Below are 13,764 nucleotides of genomic sequence, written 5' to 3'. Positions count from 1 at the left end.
TGGTGCTGTTAGGGAGATCAGGGCAACTCAACTTCTGTTTGACAGCTACAAGGTTATTTTTGAAGGTCGCGAGAACAACTCGAATGCCCATAGTTTGGCTAAGTACTCAGTTTCACTTGACCAGGGTCGCCATTTGTGGTTTGGTGCTCCGCATGACCCAATTTGTATTCCAATGAACATTATCCAGCAATAAAGCTTAGCCTTTCCTCGAAACAAAAGAGTCTAGCTTTCGTCTAAATATAAATCAAACTACTATGAGGATCCCATGAGCAATAAATAAAACTAAATAAAAGAAAGTAGCTCTACAGGCGCCCAAAGAAATGACTCACGTGCTAAAAACCATCATGTTTGTGCGCCGTAGACAAAAAAAATTGCGCTCCAGCAAACGCTGTAAAATAGAGCGCGCACAAAAAACTTTAGCATAGGGGTGTGTGCGCGTGGGCTGCTGGGCTGTAAATTTGGGGAGCCGGATTGTGCGCGCGGGCTGTTGTAGGTGAGACCGCCGGATTGGGCGCCGTGGTTTTGTGCATCTAGAAAACCTCTTCATCACTCCTGCGTGCAAAATGACTATTTTGATGCTGTGAAAGTATTATACCGCGCCAAGATGAAGCACGCCTGTTGGAGATGCTGTTAGTGGGGAAATAAGACTGCAAATACTCCTTGCTCACTGGTTAATAGTTCGGAAGTTCATGCAAAGATGCAACGCACGAAGATTCACAAGAACTTTTATTCTCACGAGGCACGTGATTTGTACCACTCACGTGTACTTCCCAAAGTTACACTTTTTTTTTTCGGAAAAACTTCCAAACTATTCATCTTCAATCATGGCAGTACAACGAATACCAGAAATAAAAATTACATCCAGATTCGTAGACCACCTAGCGACGACTACAAGCACCGAAGCGAGCCGAAGGCGTGCCGCCGTCATCGTCCCTCCATCGCCGGAGCCGGGCACAACTTGTTGTAGTAGACAGTCGGGAAGTCGTCGTGCTAAGGCCCCATAGGACCAACACCCCAGAACAGCAACCGCCGCCGATGAAAAATAACGTAGATCAGAAGGATCCAAACCGAAGACACATGAACGTAGACGAACAACGACGAGATCCGAGCAAATCCACCAAAGATAGATCTGCCGGAGACACACCTCCACACGCCCACCAACGATGCTAGACGCACCGCCGGAACGGAGGCTAGGCGGGGAGACCTTTATTCCATCTTCAAGGAGCCGCCGCCGTCTCGCCTTCCTGAGTAGGACACAAACCCTAACAAGATTGAAAAAAACAACTAAAAACGGAGCCCTCCCGCCGGCCCTTGCCAGGATCCACCGCGCCTCCATGGCCCTAGGGCCAACGGAGACGAGGCGGACCTGCGCTGGCGCCGGCGAGAGGCACGAACTCTAACTTTCTTTCTTGGAGGAGGAGGAGGAGCAAAAAAAAAAAAACTGAACGAACTGCAAGTTTCCCAAAGTTACACCTTGATAAGAACTAACACGTGTAACAAGATATAAAATTAACACATCACATCACATCACGTTATGACTCTGTTTGTTTGAACCCTAGCCACATTGCGTCGGCAAATTATTAAGTTGTTGTTGCGCAGAGGAAGGAAGCTGCAGCGACGGAGTTTGATCGTTTGACCATCGGATGCGAAGGAAGAAAATGGAGTACAAGTGAAATGAAATGATAGAGCGTGTCTACATGTCGAGGGCGGCCAGCTCCCGTAGGAATGCCTCGGCGTGCTCCGGCGTGACGCAGCGGGACATGACGTTGACGCCGTCCTTCCCCATGCACGGCGGGCACACCACGCAGAAAAACCCCACCGCTTTCTCCGGCTGCCACATCACCCTCGCCGGCTTCCCGCGTCCGAAGTCCGCCGCCTCCTATGACGAAGCGTAGAACCCTTTGTTTCGGGCCGCATTGTATTTATATGACCGAAGTTTTGAAGTACAAGTTGAGAGAGATCGATCGTGATCGTGATCTGCTCGAGAGGTTACATGGGATACGGGAGAGAAGAAAAGATAGATAGAGATACAAGTTTAAACAACTATCCTATCTCTATACACTTTGTATTCTAACACTCCCCCTCAATCTAAACCCTACTTGCCAAGGTTAAGATTGTACTTGAAATCATCTAACCTCCGCATTGTCAAAGGTTTTGTGAATCCATCAGCAAGTTGATCACCTGTTGGAATAAACCTTATATCAAGCAATTTTCGTGCCACTCTTTCTCTGACAAAGTGAAAATCAACTTCAATATGCTTTGTCCGTGCATGAAAAACAGGATTAGCTGAAAGATAGGTTGCACCAATGTTATCACACCATAATCTTGCAGCCTGTGGAACTTTAATTCCAAGTTCATGTAACAATGTCTGAATCCACATTACTTCAGCTGTTGCATTAGCTAAAGCTTTATACTCAGCCTCAGTGCTTGAACGTGAGACTGTTGCCTGTTTTCTTGCACTCCATGACACAAGGTTTGTTCCCAGAAACACAGCAAAGCCACCTGTTGACCTTCTATCATCAGCACACCCTGCCCAATCTGCATCAGAGTAAGCTGACACAAGCATAGAAGAAGACTTGACAATCTGGAGACCAAGTCCCTCTGTGAACTTGAGATACCTCAAAATCCTTTTGACTGCTGTCCAATGAACAGTAGTAGGAGCATGCAAATATTGACATACTTTGTTAACAGAATATGAAATATCAGGACGTGTAAGAGTCAAGTATTGTAATGCACCTACAACACTTCTGTAATTTGTTGCATCATCTGGCCCAAGTGCTTCTCCACTTTCAACAGTAAGCTTTTCTGAAGTAGAGATAGGTGTACTGACCGGCTTACATTTTTCCATACCTACCCTTCTGAGAATGTCCATGGTATATTTCTCTTGTGTAAGAAGTATGCCAATCATTTACCTTCTTGACCTCAATTCCAAGAAAGTAATGTAGATCTCCCAAATCTTTGAGGGCAAACTCCAACTTCAAATCCTTAAGCAGACAAGTTGTAGCATCTGAGCTGGAACTGGCAACGATTATATCATCAACGTAAACAAGAACAAATATAGTAATATTGTTCTTATGATAAAAGAATAATGAGGTATCTGCCTTTGATGGTGTAAACCCAAGCTTTTGCAACTGTGTACTTAACCTCGAATACCAGGCTCTTGGGGCCTGTTTTAACCCATACAATGCCTTGTCCAACTTACAGACATAGTTTGGTGTGTTTTTGTTTTCATATCCTGGTGGCTACCTCATGAACACTTCTTCCTCAAGAACACCATGAAGAAACGTGTTCTGAACGTCTAGCTGTCGTAGGCTCCAGCCTCTGGAAATAGCAATAGACAACACAAGTCGAATAGTAGCTGACTTAATAACAGGACTAAAAGTATCTTCATAATCTATACCAAACCTTTGCTTAAAACCTTTTGCAACCAGTCTGGCTTTGTACCTGTCTATACTTCCATCAGCTCTTTTCTTAATCTTATATACCCATTTGCAGTCAATCACATTAGCATCCCTCTTTGGGGGAACTAATCGCCAAGTTTTGTTTTGAATTAATGCATCATATTCAACATCCATAGCCTTCTTCCAATCCTTGTGTGCAAGAGCATCATGCAAATTTGTTGGCTCACCAACGGTTGTGAGAAAAGCTCGCTTGAGTTTATCATACCTGATTGTACCATCTGTATATTGCTTCTCCTTGACAATACCTGACCGAGATCGTGTATGACGGAGAGGAACTGAAATTGCTGCAGAAATAGCCACGGATCCGTCTGATCCGTCTGGCACAGAAGATCCTCCAACGGCAGACACGCTCCCCCCATCGCCAGCGGCATCGGAACGCGTGGCGCAGGGCGAGACGCTGCGGCGCGGGCTGGTGGGCTCCGCGCCTGTCGGGCTGTCGGCCACCGGGGCAGAGGCGCTGATTGGCTCCGCGCCTGGTGGGCGGTCGGCCACCCGACCGGGCGTTACGGGAGACGCGAGGCGATCCGCCTGGGATCCCGCTCCCGTCAGACTGCGGCGCGAATCATCCTCGGATCGCGTGACCGCAGTGCCAGGCGAATCTGCCTGGGATCTGGCGCCTGGTCCTGTTTTGGCTGCATCTACACACATAAAATCATGACCTGTGGCTTCACAATCAACATGAGATTCAAAATTTTCCATGGAATTTTCCACATGATCAGTTCTAATTAATTCACCCCCGTGATCAGGAGAAGATAAAGAATCAGAAAGAAGGGAGATTTCAGCACGCAAAAGAGCTCCCGCGTTAGGATGAAGTTTAGCAAATGGAAATAATGTTTCATCAAAAATAACATCACGAGATATATAGATACGACCGGATGAGATTTCTAGACATTTGTATCCTTTATGAAGATTACTATAGCCAAGAAACACGCATTGGGTGGACCGAAACTCAAGTTTATGGTGATTGTAAGGACGCAAGTTTGGGTAGCAAGCACACCCAAAAAATTTTAGAGAGCTATAGTCTGGTTTTTGATGAAACAAGCGTTCCAAAGGAGTGGTGTTGCCAATGACTCGACTAGGCAAACGATTTATAAGGTAAGTAGCCGTGATAAAGGCCTCATCCCAATATTTAAGCGGCATTGATGCATGAGCTAGAAGAGACAAACCAACTTCCACAATGTGGCGATGTTTGCGTTCGGCTGAACCGTTTTGTTGATGTGCATGAGGACAAGAGACATGATGAATGATGCCAACGCTACGGAAGAAAGAATTGCGTTTCTCATATTCTCCTCCCCAGTCACTTTGGACTGCAAGGATCTTTCTATCAAACTGTCTTTCAACAAGTTTTTGGAATTCTTGGAAAACAGAAAAGACTTCAGATTTGAACTTAAGCAAATATATCCATGTAAATTTGCTATAATCATCAATAAAACTGACATAGTATTTCTTGCGACCAAAAGAATCTCTTGCATGACCCCATACATCACTGAAAATAAGCTCTAAAGGAGCATGAGACACACTATTTGACAGAGGATAAGGAAGTTGGTGACTTTTTGCACATTGGCAAGCTTCACAAACTGACTCACTTTCGGGACTACGTGATAACGAAAGATTGCCTTTATTGACTACTTGCTTGACTATATTTGAAGAAGGATGACCTAATCTTTGGTGCCATTTGGCTAAGGAAGGCTTGATGGCAGAAAAAACTCGACGATGACGCTTTCGATCAAAGACTCTTGATGTGATGGGATATAATCCTCCAATGCATCTACCGTGATGGATGAGCTCCTTCGTTGCCCGATCCTTTATGAAAAAATAGGTAGGATGAGTTTCAAAGAAAACATTATTGTCGGAAGTTAAACGAGACATGGAAGCTAGATTTTTATCGGCTTGAGGTACATGAAGGACATCTTTAAGGACAAGATCACGTTTAAGGCTAGGGGAATTAATAGAAGATTGACCAATGTGGGTGATGTCCATACCTCCACCGCTTGCGGTGTGAATCTGATCACTGCCGTGATACCTCTCTCGGAGGGCAAGCTTCTCTAGCTCATTCGTGACATGATCCGTAGCTCCAGAGTCAGCATACCAGACCGTGTCACCATCAGCTCCGCCGTGCTCCCGCATGGCTGCAGCGACATGCTTTGTGTCGGGCACGAAGTCCTCATCATACCGGCGCCAGCAGTCAATGACTTCATGGCCCGGTTTCTTGCACAGCTGACATCTAGGACGACGGTTGTTGTTGTTGTAGCCGCCGCCGCCGTTGTAGCCGCCGTTGTAGTTGTTGCCGCCGCGGTCACCACCATTGTTGCCGCGGTCACCAGGGCGACCGTGGCCCTGGTTACCACTGCGCCCACCGCCGCTGCTGTTGCTGCGACCGCGCCACTGCTGTCCACGCCCACGACCGCGTCCACGAGAGGCGACGTTGACAGAAGACTGGCGCAGATTGCCTCCTTGAAGCATGCTGAGGCGGGCGTCAAAACTCAGGAGCTGGCTATACAGCTCCTGAACCGTAACAGGTTCGATCCGCGCCGCCAAGGCCGAGATCACTGGATTGTAGTCGATGTCAAGGCCGGCGATGACGTGGGAGATGATCTCGGCGTCTCCGAGCGGTGCACCAGCGCAAGCAACTTCATCTGTAAGGGTTTTAATTTTCCCAAGATATTCTGCCATGGTTAGATTACCTTTCTGCAGATTGGTGAGCGCCATCCTCGTATTGATCTTCTGGGCTTGCGTTTGCGCGGCAAACATGGCATGGATAGAGTTCCACACCTCGGCCGGCGTCTGGAGCATTGCTACTTGGGCAAGGACCTCTCGAGACAAGGACCCCATGAGATACCCTTGTAGCTGCTGCTGCCGCGCAAACCAGATCGATCTGGCGACGTTGAAGACCTGCTCTTCCTTCCCATTGTTGTCGATGGTGATGGTGGCAGGGGGCGCCGGGCTTGTGGCGTCGAGGAAGTGCTCCATCTGTGCTCCTTTGATCTGAGGTAGCACGACAGCCTTCCAGAGGAGGAAGTTTGTCCTCGTAAGCTTCTCTGACGGAGGCGGACCGAGGGAGGGCAAGCTGCTGCTGGAGGTGGAAGATGAGGCGAAGGTGGAAGGTGCAGATAGGGTGGACAAAGCGCTCATGGTGGATGCGGACGCGGTGGCAGCAGCGGTGGACGACGTGGTTCCTGTCATGATTGCCTCTCTCTCGATCTTGGTTCCTCTCTTCTGCGATCAACTAGATGGATTCCTTCTCGAGGGCTAGACGTACGAGAGGAAGGGCTCTGATGACCATATGACGAAGCGTAGAACCCTTTGTCTCGGGCCGCATTGTATTTATATGACCGAAGTCTTGAAGTACAAGTTGAGAGAGATCGATCGTGATCGTGATCTGCTCGAGAGGTTACATGGGATACGGGAGAGAAGAAAAGATAGATAGAGATACAAGTTTAAACAACTATCCTATCCCTATACACTTTGTATTCTAACACCTCCAGCCCAAGCTTCTGCCAGCTCGAGACGGCGATCGCGTGGTACCTCGGGGATGACATGAGCCTGCCCAGGTCGTTCCCCGAGGCGGCGCCGGCATCCATCAGCAGATCCAGTATATCCGCGTGGCCCTTTATGAGCTTCACCAGGTCCTTGATCTCGGCGCCCGCCACCGCGCCGCTCGTCGCCACCACCAGCTGGCTGCCGAAGCAGTTGCCATAGTAGCCGCGATCGGCGCCGACCTTCTCGCGCATGTTTTTCGGGAAGAAGAGCATCGCGGGGTCGTCGGGGTCGTCGCCGGAGAAGATCGCGCGGGTGCGGCTCCGCCAGAGCGCCGCAGCCACGACCTCGAACGTCATGCAGTCGCCGCCGCACTCGGCCTTGACGCGGCTGATCAGGCTTGAGGGGATCGTGACGTCCAGGCTCGCCAGCTCCTCCGTTAGGACCTGCATCTGGGACCTTAGCGTGGCGACCACGGGCGTTGGGATGGGCGGGATCGTGGCGCCCGACCTGACGGGGACGGCGGACGGCGCCCCCATCCCACGGGCCAGCTCGCCGATGGCCTGCAGGAACTGCGCGATCCCGGCGCCGTCGGCCATGACGTGGTTCCACGTCACCCCGACGACGAACCCGCCGCAAGTGAACTCCGTCACCTGCATCAGCACCAAGGCGTCGCTCAGGCGACAAAGCTCGTCAGGGTAACGAACGGTGAGCTCCCTGAGGAACGGCGGCGACGTCATGGCTTCCTTCATGGCACAGCTAGCGGTCGCGGCCACGAAAGGCACGCCTTCGCCGGTGCACGCGATGCTGAGGTACGCGTCGTCGTCGGCTCCGGCAACGAGCCGGCCGGCCATAGGGTGGTAGGACACTAGCGCCCGCGACAGGGCCTTCTTGATGGTCTCGGCGGGGTCGTCGATCGGTTGGTGGAAGACGAGGAGGAGCGCCATCGGGATAGGAATCTGAACCTTGTCGAAGGAGGAGAGACTGATGATGCCGGTTGGCGCCCCCGGCTCCGACGGGCCAACGACCACCGCCGGCAACTTTGTCACTACAGCGTCACTCATCGTGCAATGACGACGATCTCTCGGATCAATTTGATTTGGTGCTCCTAACACCCGGCTGGCCTGATTAATTATAGAGAAAATTGCTTCTATACCATCGACAACCTCTGCAATGGCTTATTTGCCATCCAACAAAGCTTCAGTGCTTATATACCAAACACAAACAAAATCTATTGCTTATTTGCCATCACCGTTAGTCTCCCGTTACCAAGTCTCTGTTTTCTTATCAGTTTTCTTGAAAAATCCAATTTTACCCTCGTTGCAGATTAAAAAAAAAGACAACTTGCCCCCTCACCCGACTCTCCAACACCACGACTCAACGCACGCACACCTGACCCTCCCCATCCCCACACACGCACGTGCAGCGGCAACATCCACCGAGCGGCAATGGCGGAACCGCCGCCGGCGCCACCATCGCCCCTGTCGCCGCTCCCCCAACCCCCGCTGTTGCCGCAGAATCTCGACGCCGCTGCGCCTCAAGGCTTCTCGCCCACCGCATTTTCGATCCTATCCAGGCGACGCCTAATGGCGGAACCGCCGCCGGCGCTTCCCCAGCCCCTGCCGCACGGTCCCGCCGCCGCCGCGCCTCTATCCCTCTCGTCTACCGTGTCTTCGATGGCCTCCGCAAACGGGCTAGCAGCGGCAACCTCTCCCAGCGGCCATGTCGCCCAGAACCCTAGGATTGGGGATTCCGGCGAGGTGGAGAGTAGGGCAGTGGCGCCGACGGCCGATGCTCTTCCCAAGATCAACTCTTCTGTGGGCGCACTCGCAGCAGCCCCTCCACCCCAGATTTCCATGCCCGACGAGGAGGAAGGCATGGCAGACGAATGCGGATCAACCTCTCTCTCTGCTATTTGTGCTAGGTAATTTCTCGGGCTCCCTCTCTTTTTATGCAGTTTTTGGTAGGAGAATACACAATTGACATGGTTTGCATCACCCACAGGATGATCCAGTCTTGTACTTACACAATAGAGGTCAAGGTTTGTGGCAGTGAATCAAAAATCAATGGGGATTCAACATTTAGTTGGCAGATTATTGAGGGTACTAGGACAAGTATGAAGGATTTGCTGGCTTGTATTGCTGGAACTTCTTCTTTTGCTTTATGCTCAGAGGATAATATAATTCTTGAGTATGTTGATTCCATTAGTGGCAAAAATATCTCTGTGTCAAATGATGAAGAATGCATGAAAATGTTTGACTGTTTTGAGAAGAATAGAAGTGGCCATTTGATCATCAAATATTCTGAGAGAAGTGATAATGATGAGGAATGGGTTGCGGAAGATGCTAGACCGGATGCTATTCCAGAAATTGCCTATGACAAAGAAAACCCGCCAATGCATGTTGGCGCAAAGTACCCCAACATTGAAGAGCTTAGGTTGGCAATTGCTACATACGCTGTGAAGAAAGAGTTCGAATTTAAGGTTGAAAAAAGTGAACCTACTCGATTCAGGGCTTATTGTCGCCGGGAGAACAAGACGGGCTGTAAATGGAGAATTCATGTTGGGAGGTTGGATGACCGAGAAACTATGGAGGTATTTTAGTTGCATAATTTTGTTCAATGATGTTTTGTTATGAAATGCAGTTGACTGACACTAGTTTTTCCCATTGTTTATTTAATGCAGGTCAAAGTTCATGTGCAGGAGCACACATGTTCTAGCACAAAGAAGAAAAAGAAGCAGAAAAATGCTTCAAAGGCATGGGTATTTGAGAAAGTCATGGACTGGGTAAAAGAAGATCCTAGTGTTCGGCCGATGGAATTATGCAGGAGGCTACATGACAAGTACAAGATCAAGGTCCAATATACAAAAGTATTCCGTGGCAAAGGGCTAGCAATGGCTAAGTTGTTTGGTAATTGGGATGATTCTTTTGACAAGCTATATGCTTGGAAAGCTGAGGTTGAGAAGAGGTCTCCTGGAAGTATAGTTGCGATTGACCACATGGAGTATGATCAGAAAAAATATTTCATACGGATGTTTGTTGGGCTGAAGCCTTTGTGCGATGGGTTCTTGGCTGGCTGCAGACCTTACTTGGCGATAGATAGCACTCATTTGACGGGCAAGTATAGAGGCCAATTAGCTACTGCTTGTGCTATTGACGGGCACAATTGGTTGTACCCTGTAGTCTATGGAGTTATCGACTCGGAAACTACTGAAAGTTGGGCGTGGTTTATGGAGAAGCTTCATGAAGCTATTGGCTCTCCCCCCCAGTCTAGCTATATGTTCAGATGCAGGAAAAGGGATTGACACTGCAATCGAACAGGTATTTGGGTATGCTGAACATAGAGAATGCATGCGACACTTGGTTGTGAACTTCAAGAAAAAATTCCATGGTAAAGTTTTTGATGATCATTTGTGGTCAGCTGCTTATTCATGGACTCCTCGAGGGTTTGACTATCACATGGCAGCCATAGAGGAGAAAAAGGCTGCTGCAATAGCATACTTAAACAAGTACCACACCAGGCTATGGTCAAGGAGCAAATATTCAACCTCCTCAAAAGTGGATTATGTGACAAATAATTTGGCCGAGTGTTTCAACAACTGGATCCACAACCACAAAGGTTTAATGTTGTTTCAGCTCATGGACAAGATAAGGAGAAAGATTACGGTTAAGTTTGAGAAGAGGAGAAGGGTAGCTAGAAAATTTCAAGGTCGGCATATACTTCCAAGTGTCATGAAGGAGTTGAATGACATAAGCAGGGGGCTGGACATTGAATATGAGAGAATAGATGACATGATTGCAGAAGTGAGTGAGAGTGTTGTGCTAGGTGGCAAGCGCCACGTCACTGATCTAGCAAACAGGACATGCACATGCAGGGCATTTCAAGTCTCCGGGAAGCCTTGCAAACATGCAATTAGCTTTATTACTGGAATTAGGGGGGTCACAATAGAAGACTTCGTTGATGATTGTTACAGCGTTGCCAAGTTTGCTGCAGCTTATGCTCCTATTCTTCCTGGCCTAACCGACATGTCTCAATGGCCAAGTGTGAACAAAGAATTCTTCTTGAACCCCCCAATCCTTAGGCGGGCCCCTGGGAGGCCAAAGGTACAGAGGCACAAAAGTGGTGCTGAAAATAGCAAGGGAAAGGGAAAGAAAGGCCAACACCAATGTCCAATTTGCAAAGCTTATGGACATAGATGGCAAAGCTGCAAAGATGCTGCTCCTGAAGCACTAGAAGCCTATGCAGAAGTAGCAAAGCAGAAAAGGTACTTTCTATTTCAATATGAGATTTCTGTTCCACCTTACTCTTGTCTTAATTAAGCTATAATATGTGAAACTCATGCAGGGACAAAAGAAAGAAAAAACCCATTACAAAAGCTATTTGTACAACAATAGATCAAGCAACTAATGGTACACTACCTCTACTTCTGTGTCCAAGTGAAAATGAAACTGCACTAGCTCTACTTTCATGTCCAAGTGATGCAGTTCAAGGCGATGTAGCCAAGTCGACATCATCGAAGACTACATCTAGAAGGTATGAAAACTGCACCAAATTTACTTATATTCTGTGAGTGTACCATAGTATGTAATCAACTTTTTTGATGTAGATCAAAGGTGATATCTGCTGCGCCTGACAGCCCTGCAATGGGAACTCGAAGCAAGAAGAGAGTTGCACCTAACAACCAAGCAATGGCCAGTCGAAGCAAAAAAAAGTTGAAACTGTGAAATGCTCTAAAATCTGCGTATTATTTCTGTATCGCAGCTCTTCATGTGTATGCTATTTTATTTAGAGACTTGCTTGTGTGAACAACATATTTTGGTTGTGGTATTTTGGTTCTGGACGATGCAAACTTGGTACTGATTGTGTGAGAATTAATATGGTGTTTCATGAATGTCTTCTAAATGATGTGAATTTTCTTGAGTATATTACTCTGTTGCTGGAATTTTTTATATCCTGGATTTGTTACATAACCACTATAATTTTGCTGGAATGCTGAAAATAGAGGAGGAATGTTGTGAATTTTTTTTCTGGACATGTTCTACAGTTGTTTGCTTATTTGCCATTGAGGGCAAGATGGTCATTTTGGGCACTTAACGGATTGAGTTAACACTAGACTAACTGCTAGTGGTATATAGGCAATAGATTTTGTTTGTGTTTGGTATATAAGCACTGAAGCTTTGTTGGATGGCAAATAAGCCATTGCAGAGGTTGTCGATGGTATAGAAGCAATTTTCTCTTAATTATATAGACACGCAGAGCTTGAGCTTGAGTAGCGTGCATCGTTGTGCGAGAGCAGCATGCACAGTCGTGATCCAGCTCATGCTGCTTTGCGGTTGAGAGTTGAAATATTTTTGTAAACAAAAACAGCGTGGGATGTGCATGGCATAATCAATTCCAGTTCATCATTTTTATGCAGTTGACTCGGATATTCACATAAGATTTTAGTGCAGGTTGCTAAACAAATCGGGGCGTGGGACGTGTGCGTGGCATAATTAATCCAGCCGCGATCTTCAGTTGAAGATTTTGCCACAAGATGGCATGTTCACCTGTCTCTTCTTTTTTTCTAGACTAATTCCATCAATCGTTATATCCAGCTGGTACAACCGCATTTACTGATTTTTTTTCGGAACTGCTAAAAATCAGTCGACTGAGACTTCGTTCGATCTTTGGTTGTTTGTAGATTCGCGCTGGGGCGCTTTGTCCCTTGTTTAGGCCCGTCTAAGGCGCGGACCGGCCCGTTTCCTGTTTTTTTGTCGAACCGCGGTCCCGCGTGAGCGTTTTGCTTGTGTGGGCTGGGCAAGTGTTCGGGCGGGCCTTTTGTCCTCTTTTTTTCTTTTTTTGTCCGCATTTAAGAGAGGAAGGGACATATAGCGCTCAGTTCACTTTGTCTCTCTCCATTCCCCAGTCTCAAATCGGAAGAACTCCGCAGGGGAAGAAGAGACGCCGAGCTCCAAGGCTTCTTCAACGAACAGATTGACGTGCTGCGCGCCCAACGAGAGAGGATGGCCGCTGCTGGTGGAGTAAGTTTCCCCTACCTTCTTTTTCCATCTGTTTTTGTTTGTTTGTTTGTTGTTGCTACACCGTAGATCTGAGGAGATTTGGGTCGTTTTTGTTTGTATCAAGTGTAGATTAATAGCTTCAACCATATAATCGGCTCCAGGATTTTAGCCAATTCTTTTCGTGTCATTTTTCTTCAAGCTGTGGCATGTAGGGGTGTCCCCTTTTTTGTGTGTGATTTTTATCTTCAGATCTTTGCTGAAACCTTTTGCGAATCAGTAGGATATTGATATCATTTTTCTGGGGAAAACAAGAGGATGATTACTGAACCTATCATTTAGGAGTGGCATGTTTTTTTTCCAGTTTTTTCTTTGCTGAAACCCTATGAATCAGTAGCATGTTTCATATCTATTTCTCCGGAATCAAAGATAAATGATTTACTGAACTTATCTCTCTAGCAGTGGCATGTTTATTTGTTTGTATCAAGTTTTTGATTAGTAGTTTCAAGCAGAGAATTGCCCCCAGTGTTTATATTTTTTTTAAAGATTTTCATTTGTGCGTTCATGCATAATAGTGTCTCTCGCTGACTGCCTCGATCGGCACGTCGACGTGGTGATTGAGGATGGAACCAGTTCATTGCTTGTAGCTAGAATCACTTACCACGATAAATAAAGCTCTGTTTCTGAGGCACCTCTCTTCAATTCAGTTTTCTTTTTGCGTTCCCCTTGTGTCTGAAGTTGCTTCAAGAGAGCATTCAATCACGTTTCCCTTGTCGATTAGCAATGTCCCCGGCTGAGGGTGAGTGAGTTATTCCTTGTCCTAGAAGAAA

At 47.5% G+C, this 13,764-nt stretch overlaps 1 protein-coding gene and 1 pseudogene across 1 annotated transcript; both read right to left on the bottom strand.

Moving 5' to 3' along the window:
- Positions 1 to 1,693: 1,693 nt before the first annotated feature.
- On the bottom strand, positions 1,694 to 8,150 carry LOC123040302 (acyl transferase 15-like). Its single transcript, XM_044463186.1, has 2 exons — positions 6,941 to 8,150; positions 1,694 to 1,876 (listed from the first exon to the last, which is right to left on the bottom strand). The coding sequence occupies exons 1-2, from the start codon at positions 8,000 to 8,002 to the stop codon at positions 1,694 to 1,696; spliced, it is 1,245 nt and encodes a 414-aa protein (XP_044319121.1). The 5' UTR covers positions 8,003 to 8,150.
- On the bottom strand, positions 5,936 to 6,074 carry LOC123047843 (uncharacterized; annotated as a pseudogene).
- Positions 8,151 to 13,764: the final 5,614 nt, after the last annotated feature.

This window comes from Triticum aestivum, chromosome 2B, assembly GCF_018294505.1.
Source record: "Triticum aestivum cultivar Chinese Spring chromosome 2B, IWGSC CS RefSeq v2.1, whole genome shotgun sequence".
NCBI classification, from domain to species: Eukaryota; Viridiplantae; Streptophyta; class Magnoliopsida; order Poales; family Poaceae; genus Triticum; species Triticum aestivum.
The sequence above is the reverse complement of the archived record's forward strand: the minus strand, read 5'-3'. Positions and strand labels throughout refer to the sequence as shown.